This window comes from Peromyscus eremicus, chromosome 9, assembly GCF_949786415.1.
Source record: "Peromyscus eremicus chromosome 9, PerEre_H2_v1, whole genome shotgun sequence".
Taxonomy (NCBI): Eukaryota; Metazoa; Chordata; class Mammalia; order Rodentia; family Cricetidae; genus Peromyscus; species Peromyscus eremicus.
The window spans coordinates 69,769,394-69,791,299 of NC_081425.1; the positions used below are offsets into that span (position 1 = coordinate 69,769,394).

The 21,906-nt window shown below is 40.4% G+C and overlaps 1 protein-coding gene across 1 annotated transcript in view; it reads left to right on the forward strand.

Annotated features, from left to right (window-relative positions):
* The window catches only part of Supt16h (SPT16 homolog, facilitates chromatin remodeling subunit), a 37,040-nt gene that overhangs the window by 7,622 nt on the left and 7,512 nt on the right, over positions 1–21,906 (forward strand). Inside the window, exons 2-22 of the mRNA XM_059273669.1 lie at positions 4,575–4,667; positions 5,902–6,072; positions 6,701–6,853; positions 7,549–7,695; positions 8,173–8,324; positions 9,469–9,641; positions 10,035–10,125; positions 11,495–11,568; positions 11,678–11,790; positions 12,851–12,916; positions 13,027–13,122; positions 13,326–13,441; positions 13,541–13,694; positions 14,608–14,735; positions 15,749–15,884; positions 15,974–16,100; positions 16,314–16,432; positions 17,854–17,979; positions 18,282–18,394; positions 18,970–19,045; positions 19,882–20,051. Of these exons, the coding sequence (XP_059129652.1) occupies positions 4,575–4,667; positions 5,902–6,072; positions 6,701–6,853; positions 7,549–7,695; positions 8,173–8,324; positions 9,469–9,641; positions 10,035–10,125; positions 11,495–11,568; positions 11,678–11,790; positions 12,851–12,916; positions 13,027–13,122; positions 13,326–13,441; positions 13,541–13,694; positions 14,608–14,735; positions 15,749–15,884; positions 15,974–16,100; positions 16,314–16,432; positions 17,854–17,979; positions 18,282–18,394; positions 18,970–19,045; positions 19,882–20,051 (2,594 nt within the window). The remainder of the gene's footprint in view (positions 1–4,574; positions 4,668–5,901; positions 6,073–6,700; positions 6,854–7,548; positions 7,696–8,172; positions 8,325–9,468; positions 9,642–10,034; positions 10,126–11,494; positions 11,569–11,677; positions 11,791–12,850; positions 12,917–13,026; positions 13,123–13,325; positions 13,442–13,540; positions 13,695–14,607; positions 14,736–15,748; positions 15,885–15,973; positions 16,101–16,313; positions 16,433–17,853; positions 17,980–18,281; positions 18,395–18,969; positions 19,046–19,881; positions 20,052–21,906) is intronic.

Genomic DNA, 21,906 nt, shown 5'->3' on the forward strand with positions numbered 1-21,906 from the left:
GTGCTTGCTCATCATTCACTACAGGTGTACCTAAGCTCTGCACACTCATTTACTACTGCTCTTCTGAAAAACTATTGAACTCTTTGCATTGTTTAAATGATACTGTGCATCAGTATAAACAGAAAAGCATGTCACTTGTCAAAAATAGAAGTAATGTAAGTGCCACTGTTTAAACAAATTGTAGCAAATGTTAGGGACCAGCGCAAACATGTACATTCTTAAGATTAAAAGAAAAGATTAAAAGAAAACTGAAAACTGTAACTTTTACTCTGGGTTTGAATATTTGAAGTAATACCATTTTCTTTTGAGCTGCACAGGTTTTCAGAACCAGGTTCACTGTATTTTTGCTGGTTATGTATGGTGACTAATCTTGATAGCAGTAACATTACCTTTCTGCTTTGCCCTGAGAGTTTTGGTTAAGAGCCATTTTAGTCTTTAAGAGACGTAGATACTGATATGATGATTCCTGTGAGCTAAACAATATTACAAGCACATTAACTCTTGTAACTCTCAGGACAACACTTCAGAAGATAGGGATTGTAGAGTTCAGAAAGTTTAGGTCAAAATTAAGTGGGGTTGTGGTTTAAAACCCAACAGTCTGATCTGAGGAGTATTTGTTCAGTACACATACTGTTTCTCTAAATGTAGAATATACACCAGCAACTTAATACCCATTACTTGGAATTGCTGAAAGAAATTATTCAGGATGCTGAGGTAGAAGGAGCATAAATTCAAGACCAATTTTAGTTACATAGTGAAATCTTGTCTTGAAATAAAATAAATCACCAATACTAACATCCTATCTGATAAAGCTTGTCAGAGACTCTTAAGTCTTCTGGTTAAAAACCAGAAACCTCCCAATAAAGCTTTCCAAATACGTTTTTAATAAAACTTAGTATGTATGGTTTTATTAGATTTTAACAGTTTACTAGTCATCAGGAAAATGCACATTGAAACCCTGTTCCAGTTAGGATGCAATTATCAAAAATGCAACATACCAGCAACAATGGGAGGAACAGGAGTCTCAGATACCATTGGTGGGACTAAATTAATATGGCCATTATGCAGAATGGTACCGAAGATCTGCCACATGATACTGCTATCCCTCCTCTCGATGTGTCTAAAGGAAAGTAAAGCCGTGTATCAGGAAGACACCTGCACTCATGTTTGCTGCAGTACTGCTCACAACAGCCGGATATGCAGTCAGCCTACTTGTCTATCCAAGGGTGAATGCATAAGAACAATACAGTACATAAACAAATGGAATGTTACTCAAGACAGAGAATAAGCTAGGTATGGCCGCACACAGCGTAACAGTTGCCAGAGGCAGGAAGATAGTAAGTTCAAGTCTAGCTTGAGCTACACAGCATGAGTGTGTCTTTAAAAGAAAATAGGCCGGGCGGTGGTGGCGCACGCCTTTAATCCCAGCACTTGGGAGGCAGAGCCAGGAGGATCTCTTGAGAGTTCGAGGCCAGCCTGGGCTACCAAGTGAGTTCCAGGAAAGGCGCAAAGCTACACAGAGAAACTCTGTCTCGGAGGAAAAAAAAAAAAGAAAGAAAGAAAATAGAGGGCTAGCGAGATGGCTTGGTGATTAAGATTGCTTGCTGCTATTTCAGAGAATTTGAGTTTGCTTTCCAGCACCCAAATCAGACAGCTTACAACTACCTGTAACTAACTCAGGGAGATCTAAATGTTTTAAAAGAAAATAATTAAATTCTGCCACAGAATTATTTGATTTAACATTATGGTAAATGAAATAAGCCATACACAGATAACATACATAGTACATATCCTCTCATACGAGGCTTAAAGGTCCACCTGAATGATGAATAGTGGTAACTTTTAGTTCAGAAAGGCAGAGGGATAAGGACAAAGGGAGGGTGGATAACAGGTACCAAAACACAGGAGGAATATGGTCTGGTGCCCTACAATACGGTGGGATGTTAGTCAGAATACCTGTTCATATTTTAGGAAGATACAAAAAAGAGAAGAGGTTGAAAGCTCTTTGGGGAAGCCAAAATTGTCATTCTTTTGTTACTGTGGAGCTTTCTAAGAGTGGATAGTAGTCAGAAGACTCGTGCATCTCAATGTCAAACTACAAAGCTATACAGTTCGATGTGATGCTGGACAAGAGAGCTCAATTCAGTGAGCAACTGAACACACAGACATGTGCAGAGAGTTCAGTAGTGGGTAGAAAGATGGCTCCATGATTTAGAGAACTGGCTTCTCTTGCAGAAGACCTGCATTCAGTTCCTAACACAACATGGCAGCTCACAACAGCCTGCAACTCCAGTTTAGGGGACCTGATAACCTTCTTTTCCTGCCTTCCGTGGGCACCTGGTCACACCTGGTTCATGTACATAAATTAATTCAGTCATACAAACATTCATAAATCTTTTTAAAAACATTTCAGAGTAAATCACATCTAAATGTAAAAACTAAAATTAAATGGGAAAAGTTTGAAATTTTTATTTTTATGTGGGGGCAAGGGTGGTGTGCATATGTGGAGGTCAAAGGACAATTTGTGAGTACTTGGCACACACATTGTACACATACGTGCATGCAAGCAAAACACTCATACACACAAATCTAAAAATCAAATATTAAACCCTTATAATTCAGTAATATTATAAATTGTGTAACAGCCGTGTGGTGGTTGCACATGCCTTTAATCCCAGCACTCGGGAGGCAGAGCCAGGCAGATACCTGAGTTCAAGGCCAGCCTGGTCTACGGAGCAAGATCCAGGACAGGCACCAAAACTACACAGAGAAACCCTGTCTCAAAAAACCAAAAACAGTAAATAAATTGTGTAACAATCTAAATAGGCCTTTCACCCAAAAAAGATACAGTTACAAGATACATGTCATTAACTACCAGGGAAAATCAAATCAACAACAGTAAGATACTAATTTATACTTAACAAAAAGATAGTGTGGGCCACAGAGAAGGCTCAGTAAAGGTGCTCACCGCCAAGCCTAACAACCTGAGTTCCATCCTCAGAGCCCATGCACTAGAAGGAGAGAACCCTTATACAGTCTAGTAAAAAACATAAAATAATACAGTTACTAGAAAGCCGTCTGGTAGTTCCTTGGAGAGTTAGAGGTGGAGTTACCATATGACCAAGCAATTCCTCTCCTAAACATTTGCTCAAGATAGCTGTATGCAAACAAAACCTTGTACATAACTGGTTGTGGTAACATTGTTTATACTAGCTCAAAAGTGGAAACAGTATGCAGAATGGCTCATCAGGTAAAGGTACTTGCTGCACAAGTCTGGAGTTCTGAGTTCAGTTCCTGAATTGAATAGTGGACCACTCCTAAAAGTTGTCCTAGTTCACATGCATCCCATGTGCACTCCAGCCCACACTTGTCACACACACAGTAACTAAAAAAATTAAATCAGGAATTATCAAAATGTTAAAGCAACTAACTGCTGGTTGGTTAAATAAACTGAAGTATATCCACATAATGAAATAATTTGGCTCTATTCATTAAGTGTTTTCTGTGCAAGCCTGAGACCTAAGTTCAGATCCTTAGCACCCAGGTAAAAGCCAGTGCATCAGTGTGTCTCTGTATCCCAGTGCTGAGAACAGAGAGTTTAGAAAGATAGCCAGCCTGGCTGAATCAGTGAGCCCCAGGTTCAGAGAGACCATAGTTCAAAAAATACGGTTGCACACGAGGGAGGGAGAAGTAGAAGGATATCTGTAAGTTTGAGACCAACCTAGTGCACAAACTTGCAGGCCATGTCTTTAAAATAGACTAAAGTTGAAAGCAGTTCAGGAAGACACTCAACACCTCAACCTCTGGCTTCCACGTGTGCCCATACACAGTGAAATACTGATAATATTAAAACAGAATAACCGTGAAAGCATGTTAAGTAAAAAAAATCACACACAAACACTACCTACTAATGATAGTACTATATGAAATGTCCAGAGAAGGCAAATCATTAGAAACAGATTAGTAATTTCCAGAAGTTGGAGAGGAAGCAAAGAGAAGTGAAAATGATTGCTAATGAGTAAAAGATCTCTTTTGGAGGAGATGAAGGTGTTCTGAAGTTTGATGGTGGTGATGTTTCCATATCTGAGTATGTGCTGAAAATGGGTGGCTTTTATTTTGTGTGAATGTATTTCAAAGCTGAGTTTTTAAAGAGGTAACTTAATAGTTGTTATCAAGCAAGCATGCATGTCAAATTTCTGACTGTTAGGAAAAATTGTACGTTAGGCAGTACAATAGTGAAATCTATATTTCTGTTACTGCTATGTAAAAAATAATAAGGTTCTGGGAAGATGCACTTTTCCTGCAGGCATGAGGACCTGACTTCAAATCCTCAGCACCCACATAAAAAGGTCATCATAGACACACAAGCCTTTAACTTCAGCATTGGGGCACAGAGATAGGTGGGTGCCAAGAGCTCAACACATGGCCAGCCTAGTCAAATTGCAAATTTCTAGTTTAGTGAGAGACCCTGTTTCAAAACAATAAGACAAATCTATAGAAGACACCCCATATCCTGCTCTAGTCTTCAGGAACACATACACAAAGAAAGTAATTAAATTATCCTCTCTTTTCAGAAAGGAGAAGATGAATATGCCAGTATTGATGCCATTGTTGTATCTGTGGGTGTTGATGAAGAAATTGTGTATGCCAAGTCAACTGCCTTACAGGTAAGAGGCTTACAGCGTTTAGTTCCTGGGTCTAGTATGTAGCTCAGTATTAAAAGATGTGCTTAATATTTGGGAAGCTCTGTACTTGATCTCCAGCATTATCAGTTAGTCCCATCACCTGTGTTGAGGTTCTCAGTGGTACTAACTTATACATCAGAGTAGATGTAGAATGTCTTCATCATCACATAAATTTCATTGACTTTAGCACTGAGTAGAATCTAAGGAAAAAAGGAGTGTTTGAATCAAATGTATTTAATTGCATGTAACAGTTTCCTGCTGTTCCATTTTGCTCATGATATGAAGTAGCTGCTAGAGCTTTGGTCGTTCTTTCTTTACTCTGAGCAGAAATACAGAGAAAGGAAAACTAACAATCTTCCTGTTTTAAAATGGCTTACTTGGAGTCTGACATGACACGTGTACTTATTTCTTATTCACCAAGATATAATCTAGTAGCCAGCCATACTTAGTGGCAGAAAGGGTCAGAAGTAGAGTCTTGCTGTGCATTCTGCCTTGATTTTAAATGAATGAAGAAAGACATGAGTAGTTGTAGTCAGCTGCAGTCTCCAAGAAGATAAAATGCTCACTTTACTGGAGGTGTGCCTGCCTCTTATGCTGTGTGTTTGTGTTCTGAGCAGTGACAGGTAGCTCCCATAGCATAAGCTCTCTGGAGCTTAGCATTCATAAGGCTCTAGACACCCTTCATTGCCCGGGAAAAGTAAATGAAACACAAATTGTCCAAATGATTTGATATTTTTTACAGTAATTTTTTTGTTTTGTTTTGGGTTCTTTGTTTGTTTGTTTGTTTGTTTATTTCAGACAGACAAGGTTTTTCGGTATAGCCCTGGCTATCCTGGATCTCGCTCTGTAGACCAGACTGGGCTCGAACTCACAGATAACTGCCTGCCTCTGCCTCTCAATGATTTGATGTTTTTAACTATGAAATATTTTAAGCACATAAAAGTAGATGGAATCCTCTCTCTCTCTCTCTCTCTCTCTCTCTCTCTCTCTCTCTCTCTCTCTCACACACACACACACACACACACACACACACACACACACACACACACACACACACACCCATCTACCGTTCAGCACCTATTATTCAACCCATGATCCAGATATTTGTATCCACATCAAAGCTACTCCATCCCAGATTTTAAAGTTAACCTGGATATCTTATTTTATCAATAATATGTTTATCTATAATACTTTTGTTACTTTGTTTTTTCCATAGACATGGCTCTTTGGTTATGAACTAACTGATACAATCATGGTCTTCTGTGATGATAAAATCATCTTCATGGCCAGCAAAAAAAAGGTGGAGTTTTTGAAACAGATTGCCAATACTAAAGGAAATGAGAATGCTAATGGAGCCCCTGCCATAACACTGCTCATCAGAGAGAAGGTTAGCACCAATAAATGTTGTTACAAATGTGGGATAGAGTGTTAAGCGTTGAACACAAACAAGTGCATTGGGGAGTTTTAAAAAGCATGAAAGAAGGCCAGACATGGTGGAACACACCTCTAATCCCAACACTTGGGAGACAGAGACAGGCCAAACAAACAAAAGACGAGAAAAGCTGTAGCTCTAATCACAGAGCTGTGCCTTCAGTTGGGTAAGAAGAAAAGAGCCCTGGAACTGCTAGCTTGGCAGCAGTGGAACGAGCTGTGGAGTCTAGTGAGCAGTGCTAACTTGATTGACCATTTTTTGAGGATGCTGTTTGTTTCCATGGCAATAACTACTTAGAGCTCATAACCTAAAAATCCTTAAGAAAGCTTAGATGTACTCATTTCTCAGAATTTTCTGAGTATTTGAGTTTTCAGTCTTTTTCTAAAGCAAGAGAATAGTCTTGTCAAAATACCCAAAGAAAATGTCTGTTAGCATTGGCTATGTGAAAATCTGCTCTGAAGAAATGGGTATGGCTCAGAAAACATCCTTTCCATGGTTTAGATTATTACTCTCTGCATGTTGCTAGGTAGAAAATAGAAGTCTAATTCTTCAATTAACATTTCCTTTCCTTTGGCATTGATAGAATGAAAGTAATAAAAGCAGCTTTGACAAAATGATTGAAGCCATTAAAGAAAGCAAGAATGGCAAGAAAATTGGAGTGTTCAGCAAAGACAAGTTCCCTGGAGAGTTCATGAAGAGCTGGAGTGACTGTCTCAACAAGGAGGGCTTTGACAAAGTAAGGGTTCTTCGGGGACTAGCACATTGAAAGGGAGACAGGAGGTGGAGTGGGCTTCCCTCACCGCGGAGGGTTTCCATTTGGGAAATCCCATGTTCATTCACATTTCTGTTTTCCATGTCCTTTGGCTAAGTACTATTCCAGTTTAATTTTCATTCAGAAAATAAGGCGGGGCTGGAGAGATGGCTCAGAGGTTAAGAGCACTGACTGCTCTTCCAGAGGTCCTGAGTTCAATTCCCAGCAACCACATGGTGGCTCACAACCATCTGTAATGAGGTCTGTTGCCTTCTTCTGGCCTGCAGTCATACATGCTGTATACATAATAAAGAAATAAATCTTTAAAAAAAAAAAAAAAAAAAAAAAGAAAATAAGGCATTCAGAAGCAGTGCAGCCACATTAGGTAACTCACATTAGATAGTTGAGAAAAATTTCTTATCCAGAAACGGTTTTGGGGTCATCTTTTCCCTGCCTTCTTGCCTTTCTTCCTTCAGCATTTACAATCACCTTTAGAAGGATAAATTTATGTTTTAAGTGGTACATTAGGTAAATGTCTCATAGAATATACGTGTGTTCTAAGAGGGATTTGTTAAGTGTTTAGTCATTTCTGGAAGAGACTGAGCATTCTGAATAGATGGCATTGCTGCAGTTGTGTTGAGCAGCCGGGTTTGCATTAGAGCTTCATACTTTGCCTGCAGGTAGATATCAGTGCCGTTGTGGCGTACACCATTGCTGTGAAGGAGGATGGTGAGCTCACCTTGATGAAGAAAGCAGCCAGCATCACCTCTGAGGTCTTCAACAAATTCTTCAAGGAAAGGGTCATGGAAATAGTGGATGCAGATGAGGTAATGAAAATTGTATTGATGAAGCAGTACCAAGTCACTGCTCAGCTTGTGGCACATTTTCAGTTTTTGTTTTGTTTTTTACTTCTTTTGAAGTTAGTAAGTATGCTATCTCTCCTTCAAAGAAAGTAAACGTATACTGTGGTTTATTGAAGCTGTTATTTTGCTGGAGAAACTTAGAAAGCTATGAATTCCATGTAAGCTCCACATTTCTTTTTTTTTTTTTTTTTTTTTCTTTTTTTTTTCTTTTGGTTTTTCAAGACAGGGTTTCTCTGTATAACAGTCCTGACTGTCCTGGAACTCACTCTGTAGACCAGGCTGGCCTCAAACTCACAGAGATCCACCTGCTTCTGCCTTCTGAGTGCTGGGATTAAAGGCGTGTGCCACCACCGCCCATGCCTTCAGATGACACATTAAAAATCATGCACTTCTGAAGCATGCTACCCTCCAGTGAGTGTTCTGTATTTCTGCATACTTTAGAAAGTTCGACATAGCAAATTGGCGGAGTCTGTGGAAAAGGCCATTGAAGAGAAAAAATACCTAGCCGGGGCAGACCCTTCTACTGTGGAAATGTGTTACCCTCCTATCATTCAGAGTGGTGGCAACTATAATCTCAAATTCAGTGTAGTGAGGTAAGTATGGAAACTTCTTAATATAATGACCAGAGCATTGTAACCTGTTGTTTACTTTTCTAAAAAGTCAAAAGAGACAGAATAACTAATCTGCTTTACATTTAATCTTACCATGTATATGTGTATTTCATTACTTCTTACAGTAGCATTTGATAATAAACATTTTTGTCCTAATTATTAAATATGCTAGAAAAGGGGACTGGGGAGATAGTTCAGTAGTTAAGAGCACGTATTGCTGCTCTGTCTTGAGGACAGAGTTGAAATACCACCACCCACATCAGACAGCTCACGAACACCTCTACCAGCTCCAGGGCTCAGGGGCCTCCTGCCTCCTGGCCTCCTTGACACATACATATAACTAAAATGTTTTTAAATGCTAGAAAAGTCAAATGTGGCATATGCCTTTAATCCTAGCCCTTGAGAGGCAGAGGCAAATAGATCTCTTGAGTTCAAGGCCAGCCAGAGTTACAGAGAGAAAGACCCTGATGGGTGGTGCTAGAAAATGCAAAATAAATTAAAAGGTTAGGTATACCATTGAGTAATTCTTTTTTAATATTTTTGTTTTTGTTTTTTTCAAAACGAGGTTTCTCTGTGTAGCTTTGAAGCCTGTCCTGAACTGACTCTGTAGACCAGGCTGGCCTCAAATTCACAGAGATCCACCTGCCTCTGCCTCCCAAGTGCTGGGATTAAAGGCATGTGCCACTACTGCCCAGCACTTTTTTAATTTTAAGACATACTGTAAGAGCCAATAAGGCTCTGGCTGGGGCTGTAACTCAACAATAGAACACTGGCTTAGGGATGTCCAAAGGCCTGAAATTTGAGTCCCAACACCACCAAACACAAACATACACAGAGACAAAAATTATAACTCAACATTTCATGGAGGACCAGAAAGTAAATAACTTCCTAACGCCTATAATTTGTACTGTCTTTCCATTTTTATAATGCAGTTATCATCTCTCTCTGAATTTTTATCCTAAAAGTTTTGCTCATTTATCTTTACTTTAAGTGGTGTGTTTAGGAGTGGGGGGAGTTTACATCTTTATTCCTTTGGAATTTGGGATGTATCAAGGACAAGCAGTGGTTGTGCCATTGATACTTTGCTGGATTTGGTGATAAAATGCTTTCTTTCTTTGGTCTCTAGTGATAAAAATCATATGCATTTTGGGGCCATTACGTGCGCTATGGGCATTCGCTTCAAATCTTACTGCTCCAACCTTGTTCGCACCTTGATGGTTGACCCTACTCAGGAAGTTCAAGAAAATTACAACTTTTTACTCCAGCTTCAAGAGGAGTTGCTAAAGGAGTTAAGACATGGTAAGATTCCAAAGAAAAAAAGGTTTGGGTCCTGATACTGGTGTGTCATGGTCCCCCTGAGTTAGTGATTCTGAGAGATGATTTTCAGGGCTGAGGATGAAGCTTGGGGATCAAGAGTACTTGCCTAGCACTTGCAGGGCCTGGATTTCATCCCTACTACCACCTAAGAGACCAGCTGTAGTCCCCAGTACCACAGAAGAAACAAATGGTTATGTGCTTTCTTTTTAAAAAATTCACATTCCTAATTCCCTTCATGGCAGATACTCCTCTTTTCACACTTTGAGAAACGCTACTTTAAGGGATGTGTAGGTAAAAGCAGCTTAATTACATGACGTCATTTTTGTGGTTGTTGTCCTCTGAAAAATACTTGATGTCTCTTTTCTATCTTACTAGGTGTGAAGATATGTGATGTGTATAACTCTGTCATGGATGTGGTTAAGAAACAGAAGCCAGAACTGCTGAACAAAATTACGAAAAACCTAGGGTGTGTTGCAGTGTGTTGTGTCTGTTGACTCAGTTTCATGACTAGCATGCAGTCTGTATTATTTTACTAGTTTTGCCAGTATTTGGGAGTGTTTCATTTTTTTGTGTTTTGAGATGAGGTTTCTTGCAACAACTCAGGCTGACCTCCCAGCTCCCTATATAGCCCACACTGACCTTGAATTTCAGACTCTCCTGCCAGCCTGAGTTACACAAAACTTCTCATGTACTGGGATTGCAGGCATGTGCCATCACAATTGTCTCGCCAGTATTTTGCACAAATGTGTTTATATGTGCCAAACAAATGTTACCAGAGAGAGAAAGCAATTAATGGCTCTAGGATGTCCTGCTGTAGTTATCTTGAACTTAATACAATGTTTGTCAAAAAATGTATTTTACCATTGAATGATGAGTCAGAAATGCTGGATAAAATGTTACAGAGAGCTCATAGGGAACAAGTTCTAGGTACTCTCCTCACTATGTGGTTTCGTTCTGGACTTAGGATCATAAGAAGTCCTATTATTTTTGTTAGCAATATTCTACTGAAAAACTGCCTCTTGGTTCAGTCTCTTCTATATTTATAGAAAAACTCCCAATTTGATTTCATGGTATATTAAATTTTAATTTTACTTTTAAAGATAAAAATACTAGTGTATGTTTTTGGGTTTTTTTGTTTGTTTGTTTGTTTGTTTTTTTGGTTTTTTGAGTCAGGGTTTCTTTGTATAGCTTTGTGCCTTTCCTGGAACTCACTTGGTAGCCCAGGCTGGCCTCGAACTCACAGAGATCCACCTGGCTCTACCTTCCGAGTGCTGGAATTAAAGGCGTGCGCTACCACCGCCTGGCTACTAGTGTATGTTAATATTAAATCTTTATAAAAGTTTCATGAAGTGATTGGGGAACTTTTGAAATTTTTTTTCACATTTATTTGTGTGTTGTGGAGGGGAATGTGGGTGTGCAGTGGTGTGCATGTGGAGGTCAGAGGACAAATCTTGAATCAGTTCTTTTCCTCTGCCATGGATGCACACTTACCCAATAAGCCATCTCACTAGTCCTGGGAGTTATTTTTTAATATGGGATCATATAACATTTAAAGGCCTAAAACATTTCTTTGTATTTTTTTTTCTTTTTTGCTTTGTTTTATTAGACAAATCTGTAGCCCAGACTAACCTTGAAACCATGGTGATTGATGTTCCTACCTTAGCTTCCTGTTTTGACCATGATCCATGACCCACACACACACTTCTTTTTGATAGATCATGAAGGGCAAATCACTTCCCTATGTTGGCCTGCTTTATCTGAAAGTTGTAATCACAGTTGGGCTCTATTACTTATGTTTTAATCTGCTGCTTGTATTTCTCTTTCTTTGTTTTCAGATTTGGGATGGGAATTGAATTCCGTGAAGGCTCTCTAGTAATCAATAGTAAAAATCAGTATAAGCTAAAGAAAGGTAATTTTTATATGCATGCAGTAAGAAAATAATTTTTTGAGTGATGCCCTGTCATTCCTTTTCTGCACCCTTCTGTAGCCACTGACTGGTCGCCATTTGATTATTTTAGGAATGGTTTTCAGCATCAACCTGGGATTTTCAGACCTGACCAACAAAGATGGGAAAAAACCAGAAGAGAAGACCTATGCCCTGTTCATTGGTGACACCGTGCTTGTAGATGAGGTGTGCTACCTCTTAAATTTTCAGTGTTGGTGAACTAATCTTTGAAGTTTATTGTGGACTCTGGTGCTTGTGGTCTTTATTAATGGTTGCTAACTAGTGAAGTCCATTACCTAGACTTGATAGAACAGTTAGGAATAAAGACTTTCTCTGGCCAGGCCATGAGTACTTTAAATCAGGAACTAATTCTAATATTTCATGTTTATTTGTATGTGTGTATGTGACTTTGAATGTTTGCATATATGTGTGTACAAATGGACACACAGAGACCAGAAAGGGGCATTGGGTATCCTTACCATTCCCTGTGTATTCCTTTGGGGCAGTGTTTCTCCCTGAATCTAGAACTCAAGTTTTGGTGTTGAGGCTTAGTAATAAAAATTCCCTGGAATCCTCCTGTCTCACTCAGTGCTGGGGTTACAGCTATGTATGATCACACCCAGCTTTTTTGTGGGTTCTTCATTAGTAAGTGTTCTCTTCCTTTGGCTAGCCATCTCCTCGATCCCAGAATTGATTTTTGGTTTGTTTGTTTTTTAAGTGTGTGTGTGTGTATATGAGTGCCTTTGGAGGCCAAAGGCCTTTGAAGCCCTGAAGCTGGAGTTGCAAGCAGTTGTGGGTTGCCCAGCATGTGTGCTGGGAACTGAGTTCAGGTCTTTCCTGTGCAATAGCAATATGCACTTCTAGCCACTGAGCCGACTCTCCAGTCCAGAATTGGTTTTAGTGCTGATAGTTTGTTCCATTGTTTGTACTAGAAGCTAAGAACCTATGTGTATTATCACATCTTTTGATCTTTATAATATCTGTATAAAGAAGGCAGTTTTATTATTCCCATATACAAATAAAGAGGCTTAAAAAAAGAAAACACAAATGCTACAGAGCTAGGTAAAGCCAGATTTCAAATAAACATTGCTCAAATTGTATGTTCTAAAGAGAAACTGGGAGAGTAAAAACAATTTTTTTTAAGCATTTTAGAATCTGGAAAGTTCATGATATTGCCCAGATATGTGGTAAGTTAAAAGCAAATGTTCACTTCAAGTTGAAGGTCTAAATTCTCTTTTTGTTCTAGGATGGCCCAGCCACTGTTCTTACTTCTGTAAAAAAGAAAGTAAAGAATGTGGGGATTTTCCTAAAGGTGAGAAAGCTCTAAGTGCTTGTTACAGGAATCTAAGTACAGTAGAAAAGTTAAGCAACTTTGGTTTTTTAAAAAAACAGTAAACAGTGTTATTTACTTTATTCCCACAGAATGAGGATGATGAAGAGGAGGAGGAAGAGAAAGATGAGGCAGAGGACCTTTTGGGAAGAGGCTCTAGGGCAGCGTTACTGACAGAAAGAACCCGGGTAAGTTGACTGCTGGGAATCAGATGGGCCATCCCATGCTAATTAATCTGTAATCCCAGCACTCAAGAGGCTGAGGCAGAGAAGTACCAGTTTCATTCCTGCTAGGACCACATAATGCTAGCCACAGAGGCATCAGGAGACTGACAAAACAGTGTCCTGTCCCGTGCTGCACGTGTCCTGTGACTTGATTCTCACTTTGCTAGAATGAAATGACCGCAGAAGAGAAGCGGAGAGCACATCAGAAGGAACTGGCAGCCCAGCTCAACGAGGAAGCCAAGAGGAGGCTGACGGAGCAGAAAGGGGAACAGCAGATTCAGAAGTAGGAACCCACACTGAGTGAGACTGTTGTCTAGAGATCTGTGACTGTAGAGATTTCTCAGTTATCTTTTCCGTTTGTTTTTTTTTAACGCCACTCCAGAGCTCGCAAATCTAATGTGTCCTACAAAAACCCATCTCTGATGCCTAAGGAACCACATATTCGGGAAATGAAGATCTACATTGATAAAAAATATGAGACTGTGATAATGCCTGTATTTGGCATTGCCACACCCTTCCATATTGCCACAATCAAGGTACCAGTACTCCCGGGTCAGGTGTCACCTGTCAAGTTTTTAAGATTCCAATTGTATTTACTAATTTCTGCTCTTTTCCCATTCTGAACTTCATCCTACACTTCAATGGGCTGCTTTCTGCCTCTCCTTTATCTCCTGCTCTTTTTCCATTCCAGTTTCCACTTCGTAGGAAATTAAATTAGACTAGAAAGATAATTTGCCAGTTATTTGGTTTTTTAATTTGTTTGTGTTGTATATGTGTGTGTTTTTGTGGGGGCATATAGGTGCATGTGCTATAGGTCAGTGTCAAGTGTCTTAACTACATAGCTCTCTCTACCTCATGTTTTGAGACAGGGTCTTTCATTGAGCTCTAAGCTGAGTGATTGGCTGAAGTAGCTGTCCACCAAGCTCTGGAAACCCACCTGTCTCTGCCTGCCCTTAGCCCTAGGATTATAGCTGTCCATAGCACACTTGGATTGTATGTGGGTGCTGGGGATCCAAACCTGGGTCATCGTGTTTGTGCGGCAAGCACTTACCACCTGAGCATCTCCTGTAGCCCCTAGAATTTGTGTGTTTCTTTGATTTGTAACCATTGTTTAACATTAAAGTGGATCCCTGTCATAAGACACTTTTATAATTAGGTTATTTATTTACTTATTTATTTATTTTTGAGAGGCAGTCACTTAATCATGTGAAAAACACTGCTTAATGTGCCTATCTCAATTTTGGTTCCGTTTCATAGGTTTGAGTCAAAGAGCAGCAAAGTTCAGACTTTGTCTTCTGCAGCTAGGAATTGAACCAGGACCATGTACACTTTAGATAAGCGCTCTGCCATTGAGCTTCATTCTCCACCCCTTGTACCCTTAGCTGCTAATGTCATTTTAACCTCCATAGTCTGGTAACAAACCTAACTTTTCTCTCTTTCTTTGAACAGAACATAAGTATGTCTGTGGAAGGAGATTACACTTACTTGCGAATCAACTTCTATTGTCCAGGCAGTGCTCTGGGCAGGAATGAGGGCAACATCTTTCCTAACCCTGAAGCCACTTTTGTCAAGGAAATGTGAGTCCCCAGGATACAACTGTCCCCAACCCTTGCCAGTGGAGCAGTGATCTCAGGTGTTCATTGTTTGCCGCATCTTTCCTAAGAAGCCACTGCAAGGCCTGGTGGTACTTGTTTAGGTTTGCATGATGACTTTGTAATAGTTTAAGTATGGATCCTAGTTTAGAATCCTCATAAGCAATTTTATATTCACGGTACACATTTTGCAGTGAATCCTCAGGTAAAAAATATGTGTGGGCCAACTATAGTGCCCAGGTACAGCTTGAAATCCACATTCAAGAGGACCTGTCTCACAAAAAAAAAAAAAAAAAAAAAATCGTTAAATTCTGTTTTCTGTTCCTTCGTGGAGTGGGATGGAATATTAGGAGATACTATGTCAAATTTGAAAAAATATCAGTGTGATTTCCCTTCTCCAGTGGATTAGCTATTGATATTTTCCATTTTAAAGACTTTTTTTCCCTATTTCCAATCATTCCCATATTTAGTGGTAGTTTTTTTTTTGTTTTTTTATAAAAAACATTAAGCCATCTGGGCATGGTGGGAGCAGGGAGGTGTACAGCCGGAGGATCAGGAGTTCAAGACCAGCCTTTGAACAAAGCAAGGTCAAAGCCAGCTTGGGCTACGTGAAATTGTCTTTTAAAAGATAGTCTTAGAAAGAGAGAGTTGGTAGAGTGGTTGTTATGCGAGCATAAGGACCTAAGTTCAGATCTCCCAGGACCCACGTACTAAATAAACACCAAAAGAACAGGTGCAGCGGCTTGTGTCTGTAGTTCCAGGTAAAGACAACGGGGACCTCTGATCTTGCTAACTAGCCCATCTATAGGGATCTGTGAAAGAGCCTCTCAAAAAAGGTAGAGAGAGGTTAAGAAGGACATTCAGTGTTGACCTCTGGCCTCTACACAAGCACACACATCAGCATGTACACACAATAGAAAGATTAACCACTTACAAATTATAGTAATGGGTTCAGGTCGCCTATCCTAATATCTATAACAATGGTCCTTCTTCTGTAGTACATACCGAGCTTCAAATATGAAAGCACCTGGAGAACAGACTGTACCAGCCTTAAATCTTCAGAACGCTTTCCGAATTATAAAAGAAGTACAAAAACGTTACAAGACCCGAGAAGCTGAAGAGAAAGAAAAAGAGGTGAGTCTGAACACAAGCACCTACGTGCAGGTGTTTGGGAGTCCATGTGAGGATACATACACACTCACAGACTGTTCTGTAACACTTAGGGAATTGTGAAACAAGATTCACTGGTGATCAATCTAAACCGGAGTAACCCAAAACTGAAAGATCTGTACATTCGTCCAAACATTGCTCAGAAGAGAATGCAAGGCTCACTGGAGGCTCATGTCAATGGTATGTATGAATGACCTCTCGTGTGCCAGGACTGTAGCTTCAGAGAGTACAGGATGCCAGAGAAGTACTGGGAGGAACCCACATTACAAGACAGCCAGGATGGATGGGAACTTGATATGTGGTGCTTCCTCTGACCCTGTTCAACTAAGTTCCCTGTCTTTGGCCTAACCTAAGATACTACTTGACACATGGTGACCTCGTTCTTTGTCCCAGGTTTCCGCTTCACGTCTGTTCGAGGAGACAAAGTGGATATTCTGTACAATAATATTAAGCACGCTTTGTTCCAGCCCTGTGACGGGGAGATGATTATTGTCTTGCACTTTCACCTCAAGGTACACTCTTATACCTAAGCTAGCTGTGATTAAAGCTCTCAGCAAAAGCTTAATATTCTTTTTTTTTTTTTTTTTTTTTTTTCCTGGTTTTTCAAGACAGGGTTTCTCTGTGTAGCTTTGCGCCTTTCCTGGAACTCACTCTGTAGACCAGACTGGCCTCGAACTCACAGAGATCTGCCTGCCTCTGCCTCCCGAGTGCTGGGATTAAAGGCATGCGCCACCACTGCCTGGCTTAATATTCTTTTATTACATAAAATCATAATCATTAAAGAGGTTTTAATAACCAGCAGGAGTGAGCATGCCTGTAATCCCACTACTCAGGAGGCAGAGACAGGTAGATCTCTGTGAGTTCAAGGCCAGCCTGGTCTACAAAGTGAGCTCTAGACAGCCAAGGCTATTACACAGAGAAACAGTATCTCAAATCAAAAGGGGGAGGGAGGGCTTTAATAATATGTTTATAAAGTACAGTGGCCCGGTGACTTTGATTAGGGTTGCCTGCAGGAGTGTGGTTGAAGTTATTTACAGGAATCTGGGCACCTCTTAAGTGACTACTCTACTGAAAAAAATATCTCTCCCTTCCTTCGCAACCCAGGTTTCTTTCTCTGTACCATAGGGTGTTGACAGATAACCACTGCTGTGACGTCATGAGTACAGTGGTTAGATCATTCCGAGAGGACTACTCTGCCCCATCTGATGTTGTTTCTCCCTTTCCTCTACAATGTTCCTCAGCCATGAAGGGAATGATGGGATGTCCTATTTATGCATGAGCATGCAACAGTCATTTGGTCTTAGTACTTTGACCAGTTACAAGTTTCTGTAGTTACCACTGCACAATGCAAAAAGAAGCTTCTCTGACCAAAGATGAGATGACAGCAGAACTAATCTGTAGGGATTAACATAATTATTTAGAAGGTAATTTGATAGTTGTATCTTATCCATTTAGCAAAACAGCAGCTGTGCTTTCCCCCCTAGGAAGTCTGACCTGCCACCTCATGGCTTTTGAGTAGGTTTCCAGTGACACATGACTTCTCTCCTGTGAGGTGGGCCTCAGTTCCAGTCAGGTGGTTGGCTGCCCTGTGACAGGTTTGCCGCTGTTGCACCAGGGGCACCTCTGACCATTCAGTCAGTAGTGTCGTACATAGGTGTGTTTTTAGGTTTAAAGTATTTGGGGCTTGGGGAGGTTTGTTTTTTTGTTTTGTTTTTTGAGGCAGAATTTCTCTGTAACAACCCTGGCTGTCCTGGAACTTGCTTTGTAGAACAGGCTGGCCTCGAACTCAGAGTTTCTCTGCCTCCCAAGTGCTGGGATTAGAGGTGTGCACCTCCACGCCTGACTGTGTTTTGTTTCTTAAAGCATCTTGTCTTTTTGTAGATTGGGTGGCCTAAGTCTTCTACTTTTCCTGTTCTCTCTGGTTTATCATTAGAATGCTATCATGTTTGGGAAGAAACGACACACAGATGTACAGTTCTACACAGAAGTTGGAGAGATCACCACGGATTTGGGGAAACATCAACACATGCATGACCGAGATGACCTCTATGCCGAGCAGGTCTGAGGAATTCAGAATCCTATTTACAGAGTAGTAGAGTAGGGTTAAGTATGAGGGATGTATTTTATGCTCCTAAATAGGTACCGAATAACTTGAGTAGCTGCTCTGGTGATTCAGTGTAATGACTTATGAACTAAGCATAGGCTAGACAGTCAGCTCTATAGTTTATGGTTTGAGCCTTAAACACGATCAGGTGTCAGAGTAAGGAAAATTAAAACTACAAAAGAATTTTGAACTTTTTGCGGGGAAATACTGTTAACAAGTCATATGATGACTGTGAATAATACTCTTTTCCTCCACAGATGGAACGAGAAATGAGACACAAACTGAAAACAGCCTTTAAGAATTTCATTGAAAAAGTGGAGGCTCTAACAAAGGAGGAGCTGGAGTTTGAAGTACCGTTTAGGGACCTGGGGTAATATACTTCCTCTTCCTCTTGTCTTATCCTGAAAGCTCATGGGTCTATTGTTTCTTTAATAATTTAACATCACATATACTCTTTCTTCCAATAACTGATAATCATTGAGATAACAACTCAAAGATTGTAAGGATTTGGGGCTAGAAAGATGGTTCCAGGAGGACCTGGTGCCTCTGGCCTCTGGGCACCTGTGTTCACTCACACATATCCACATGCGAGCACACATGTACAAGTAATTTTTTTAAAAAGTAGATACATATATTTTTTTTTAATCTTTTTTTGTTTCTTTGTTTTTGTTTTTTGAGACAGGGTTTCTCTCTCTAGCTTTGGTGCCTGTCCTGGAACTGACTCTGTAGACCAGGCTGGCCTCCAACTCCCAGAGATCCGCCTGCCTCTGCCTCCCGAGTGCTGGGATTAAAGGCGTGAGCCACCACTGTTCAGCTCATTTTTAAAATCTTAAGGGTTTACATGAGTGATTTCCTTGGGAGCTGTTTGGCCAAGGGAAGATCCTTGTTTTATGCCAACAGCAGTCTCTGGTGTAGTAAGTGGACTGTTTTCTTACTCTCTTTCAGGTTTAATGGGGCTCCCTACAGGAGTACCTGTCTCCTTCAGCCCACTAGTAGTGCACTGGTAAATGCTACAGAGTGGGTGAGTATTCTTGCATCCCTTTATTGTTGCTTTTAATTTTCTGGTCCTTTCCTTTTCACTTTTCTTCCTTTCCCACTGTTCAGAGATTAAAACCACAGTCTCCTGCTTGCTGAGGACATGCTGTACTGCTGAGTAACACCTACATCCTTCTTGCTTACTCGTAGTAACAGAATTGTTAGAAAGGGGAAGGAGCCAGGGGTGGTGGCGCACGCCTTTAATCTCAGCACTTGGGAGGCAGAGGCAGGCAAATGTCTGTGAGTTCCAGGACAGCCTGGTCTACAGAGCAGGTTCAGGACAGCCAGGACTACATGGAGAAACCTGTCTCCAAAACCCAAGCGGGTGGGGAGCGGGGAGAGGGATTCCTTTTGATCCTAATTATTCTGATTTTCATCTTGTGATGCCTAGCTCAGATTTAAAATTTATTAAGCAAATGATTCTTCTAAAGCCTCTGTAGTATTTAAAAAGTTTCTTTGAGGATTCCCTGAATTTATTCTCCTTGAGAGAAGCACTAAAAGTTCTTAGTATGTGCTTTATCTTTAAAAACAACAACAAGCTGGGAGGTGGTGGAGCACGCCTTTAATCCTAGCAGGGAGGCAGAGACAGGTGGATCTCTGAGTTCAAGGCCAGCCTGATCTACAGAGGAAGATCAAGGAAAGGCACAGAGCTACACAGAGAAACTCTGTCTCGAAAACAAACAAACAAACAAACCCAACAACAACAAATTTAAAAAATAAACAAAACAGTTTTCCTTTGTGTGGTGATTTAGATTCTGTAATCATTTGAAAAATGCTTGGAGGGAAGTTTACATTGTAATAATGCAACTCCTGTTTTGACAGCCACCTTTTGTGGTGACATTGGATGAAGTGGAGCTGATCCATTTTGAGAGGGTCCAGTTTCACCTGAAGAACTTTGATATGGTGATTGTCTACAAGGATTACAGCAAGAAAGTCACAATGATCAATGCCATTCCTGTCGCCTCTCTAGACCCCATCAAGGAGTGGCTGAAGTAAGTAAACCTGCTGGCCACTTTCCATTTGCCCTGTATTATAAAATGCTATGTTTGTTACACCATGGTGTGTGCCTGTAGTCCCAGCTACTCAGGCGCCTGAGACAGAAGAACTACCTGAGCCCAGAAATTGGGGTCCAGCCCAAGTAATACATGAGAATCTTGTCTCTGGGGTGTGTGTATATTAGGTGATACAGTATACACCCTCTCTTCTCTTTAATCGTCTTCATTCACCTAAACAGTTGACTTCTACTCTGATTAATCTATACTTGTATGAATTTATGTGACTATAAATCTAGGAACCCCAACTGAGAGAAAACATACAATACTTACTTTCTGAGACTGGCTCAGTTCTCTTATATGCTGCCTACAGTTGCATTGACATTTATGTATATCAGTTCCTTATCCATTCTTATACACCTGAGTTGGTTCCATAGCTTAGCTTCTGTGAACAGGACTGCAGTAAACACTGATATGCAAATACCTCTGTGACATATTGGCTTGGAGTGCAAAGGTGGATTGGATTTCTAGTCTTTTGAGAAAGCTTCATTTTGATTACCACAGAGATTGAATAAGTGTATAAGGATTCTCTTGTCCACTGTCATTTGTTTTTTTCTTGGTGACATATTCTGACTAAAGTAAGATGAAATAATCTTGTAGTTTTGATCTTTGTTTCTCTGATGGCCAGTGAAGCTTAACTTTTTTTTCATATTTTCATTAACAATTATATTTCTTTTATGAATCTGTGTACCTGTGTGTATGGATCTGTACTGTATGTGTGCAAGAACCCATGGAAGCCAGAAGAGAAGTAGATATTGGAAACTGAACCAGGGTCCTCTACAAGAGCAGTAAGCACTCTTAACCTCTGAGCCATCCCTCTGGCCCCAAATGTTCTACGTTTATCTATTTGTTGGCCAGGGCATGCAGCATCATGCCACAACTCACATGTGGAGTCGGTTCTTTCTTCTACCCTGTGGGTTCAAGGGATGAAACTTAGGTCATCAGGTTAGCAGGTGCCCTTACCCAATGAGTCTTTTCACTGAGATTTTGTTGTTCTTCTCTTAAGACAGAGTCTCATAAAAGCAAGGCTGACCTCAACTCAATATGTACCACCAAGGATAACCTTGAACATCTTCTATACTGCCTCGACCTCCTGAGTGCTAGGATTGCTGGTTGTGTGCCCCCACACAGTTTATGCAGTTTTAGAGATCAAACCCAGGGCTTTGTATGCTAGGCAAGAACTCTACCAACTGAGCTACATCCCCAGGCTCCTGTCTGTTCATTAACCTATTTATTGTTGGTTTGTTTTGATTTCTTGTTAGGTTTTGAGTTCTTAGTATTTTTTCATTTTTATGTATAGCTGTTTTGCCTACATGTATGTCTGTGCATTACTTGCATGCCTGGTGCCCACGGAGACCAGAAGATGGCATCTTATCCCTTGGAACTGGAGTTATATATGGTTGTAAGCACCCATGTGCTTCTAGAAAAACAACCTTTGTCTTTATTCTAGACGTTAATCCTCTGTCAGATAACTGGCAGAGATTTTCCTCCCATTCTGTAGGCTGTCTTCACTCAATTAACTTTTGCTATATGGCGTTTTAATTTTATGAAGTCCTATTTGTCATTTGTTTGTTTTTCAATACAGGGTTTCTCCTAGCTATCTCCAACTCACTCTGTAGACCAAGCTGGCCTCGAACTCCCAGAGATCCACTGCCCAGCCCATTTGTTATTTGTTGTTGTTGTTGAGGGGCGTGCAAGTGTGTGTTCAATGTGAGATAAGGATCTAGTTCCATTCTTTTACAAGTGCATATTCTTTTTATAATATCTCTTTGTTAACTAATGAGGCTAACTTCTC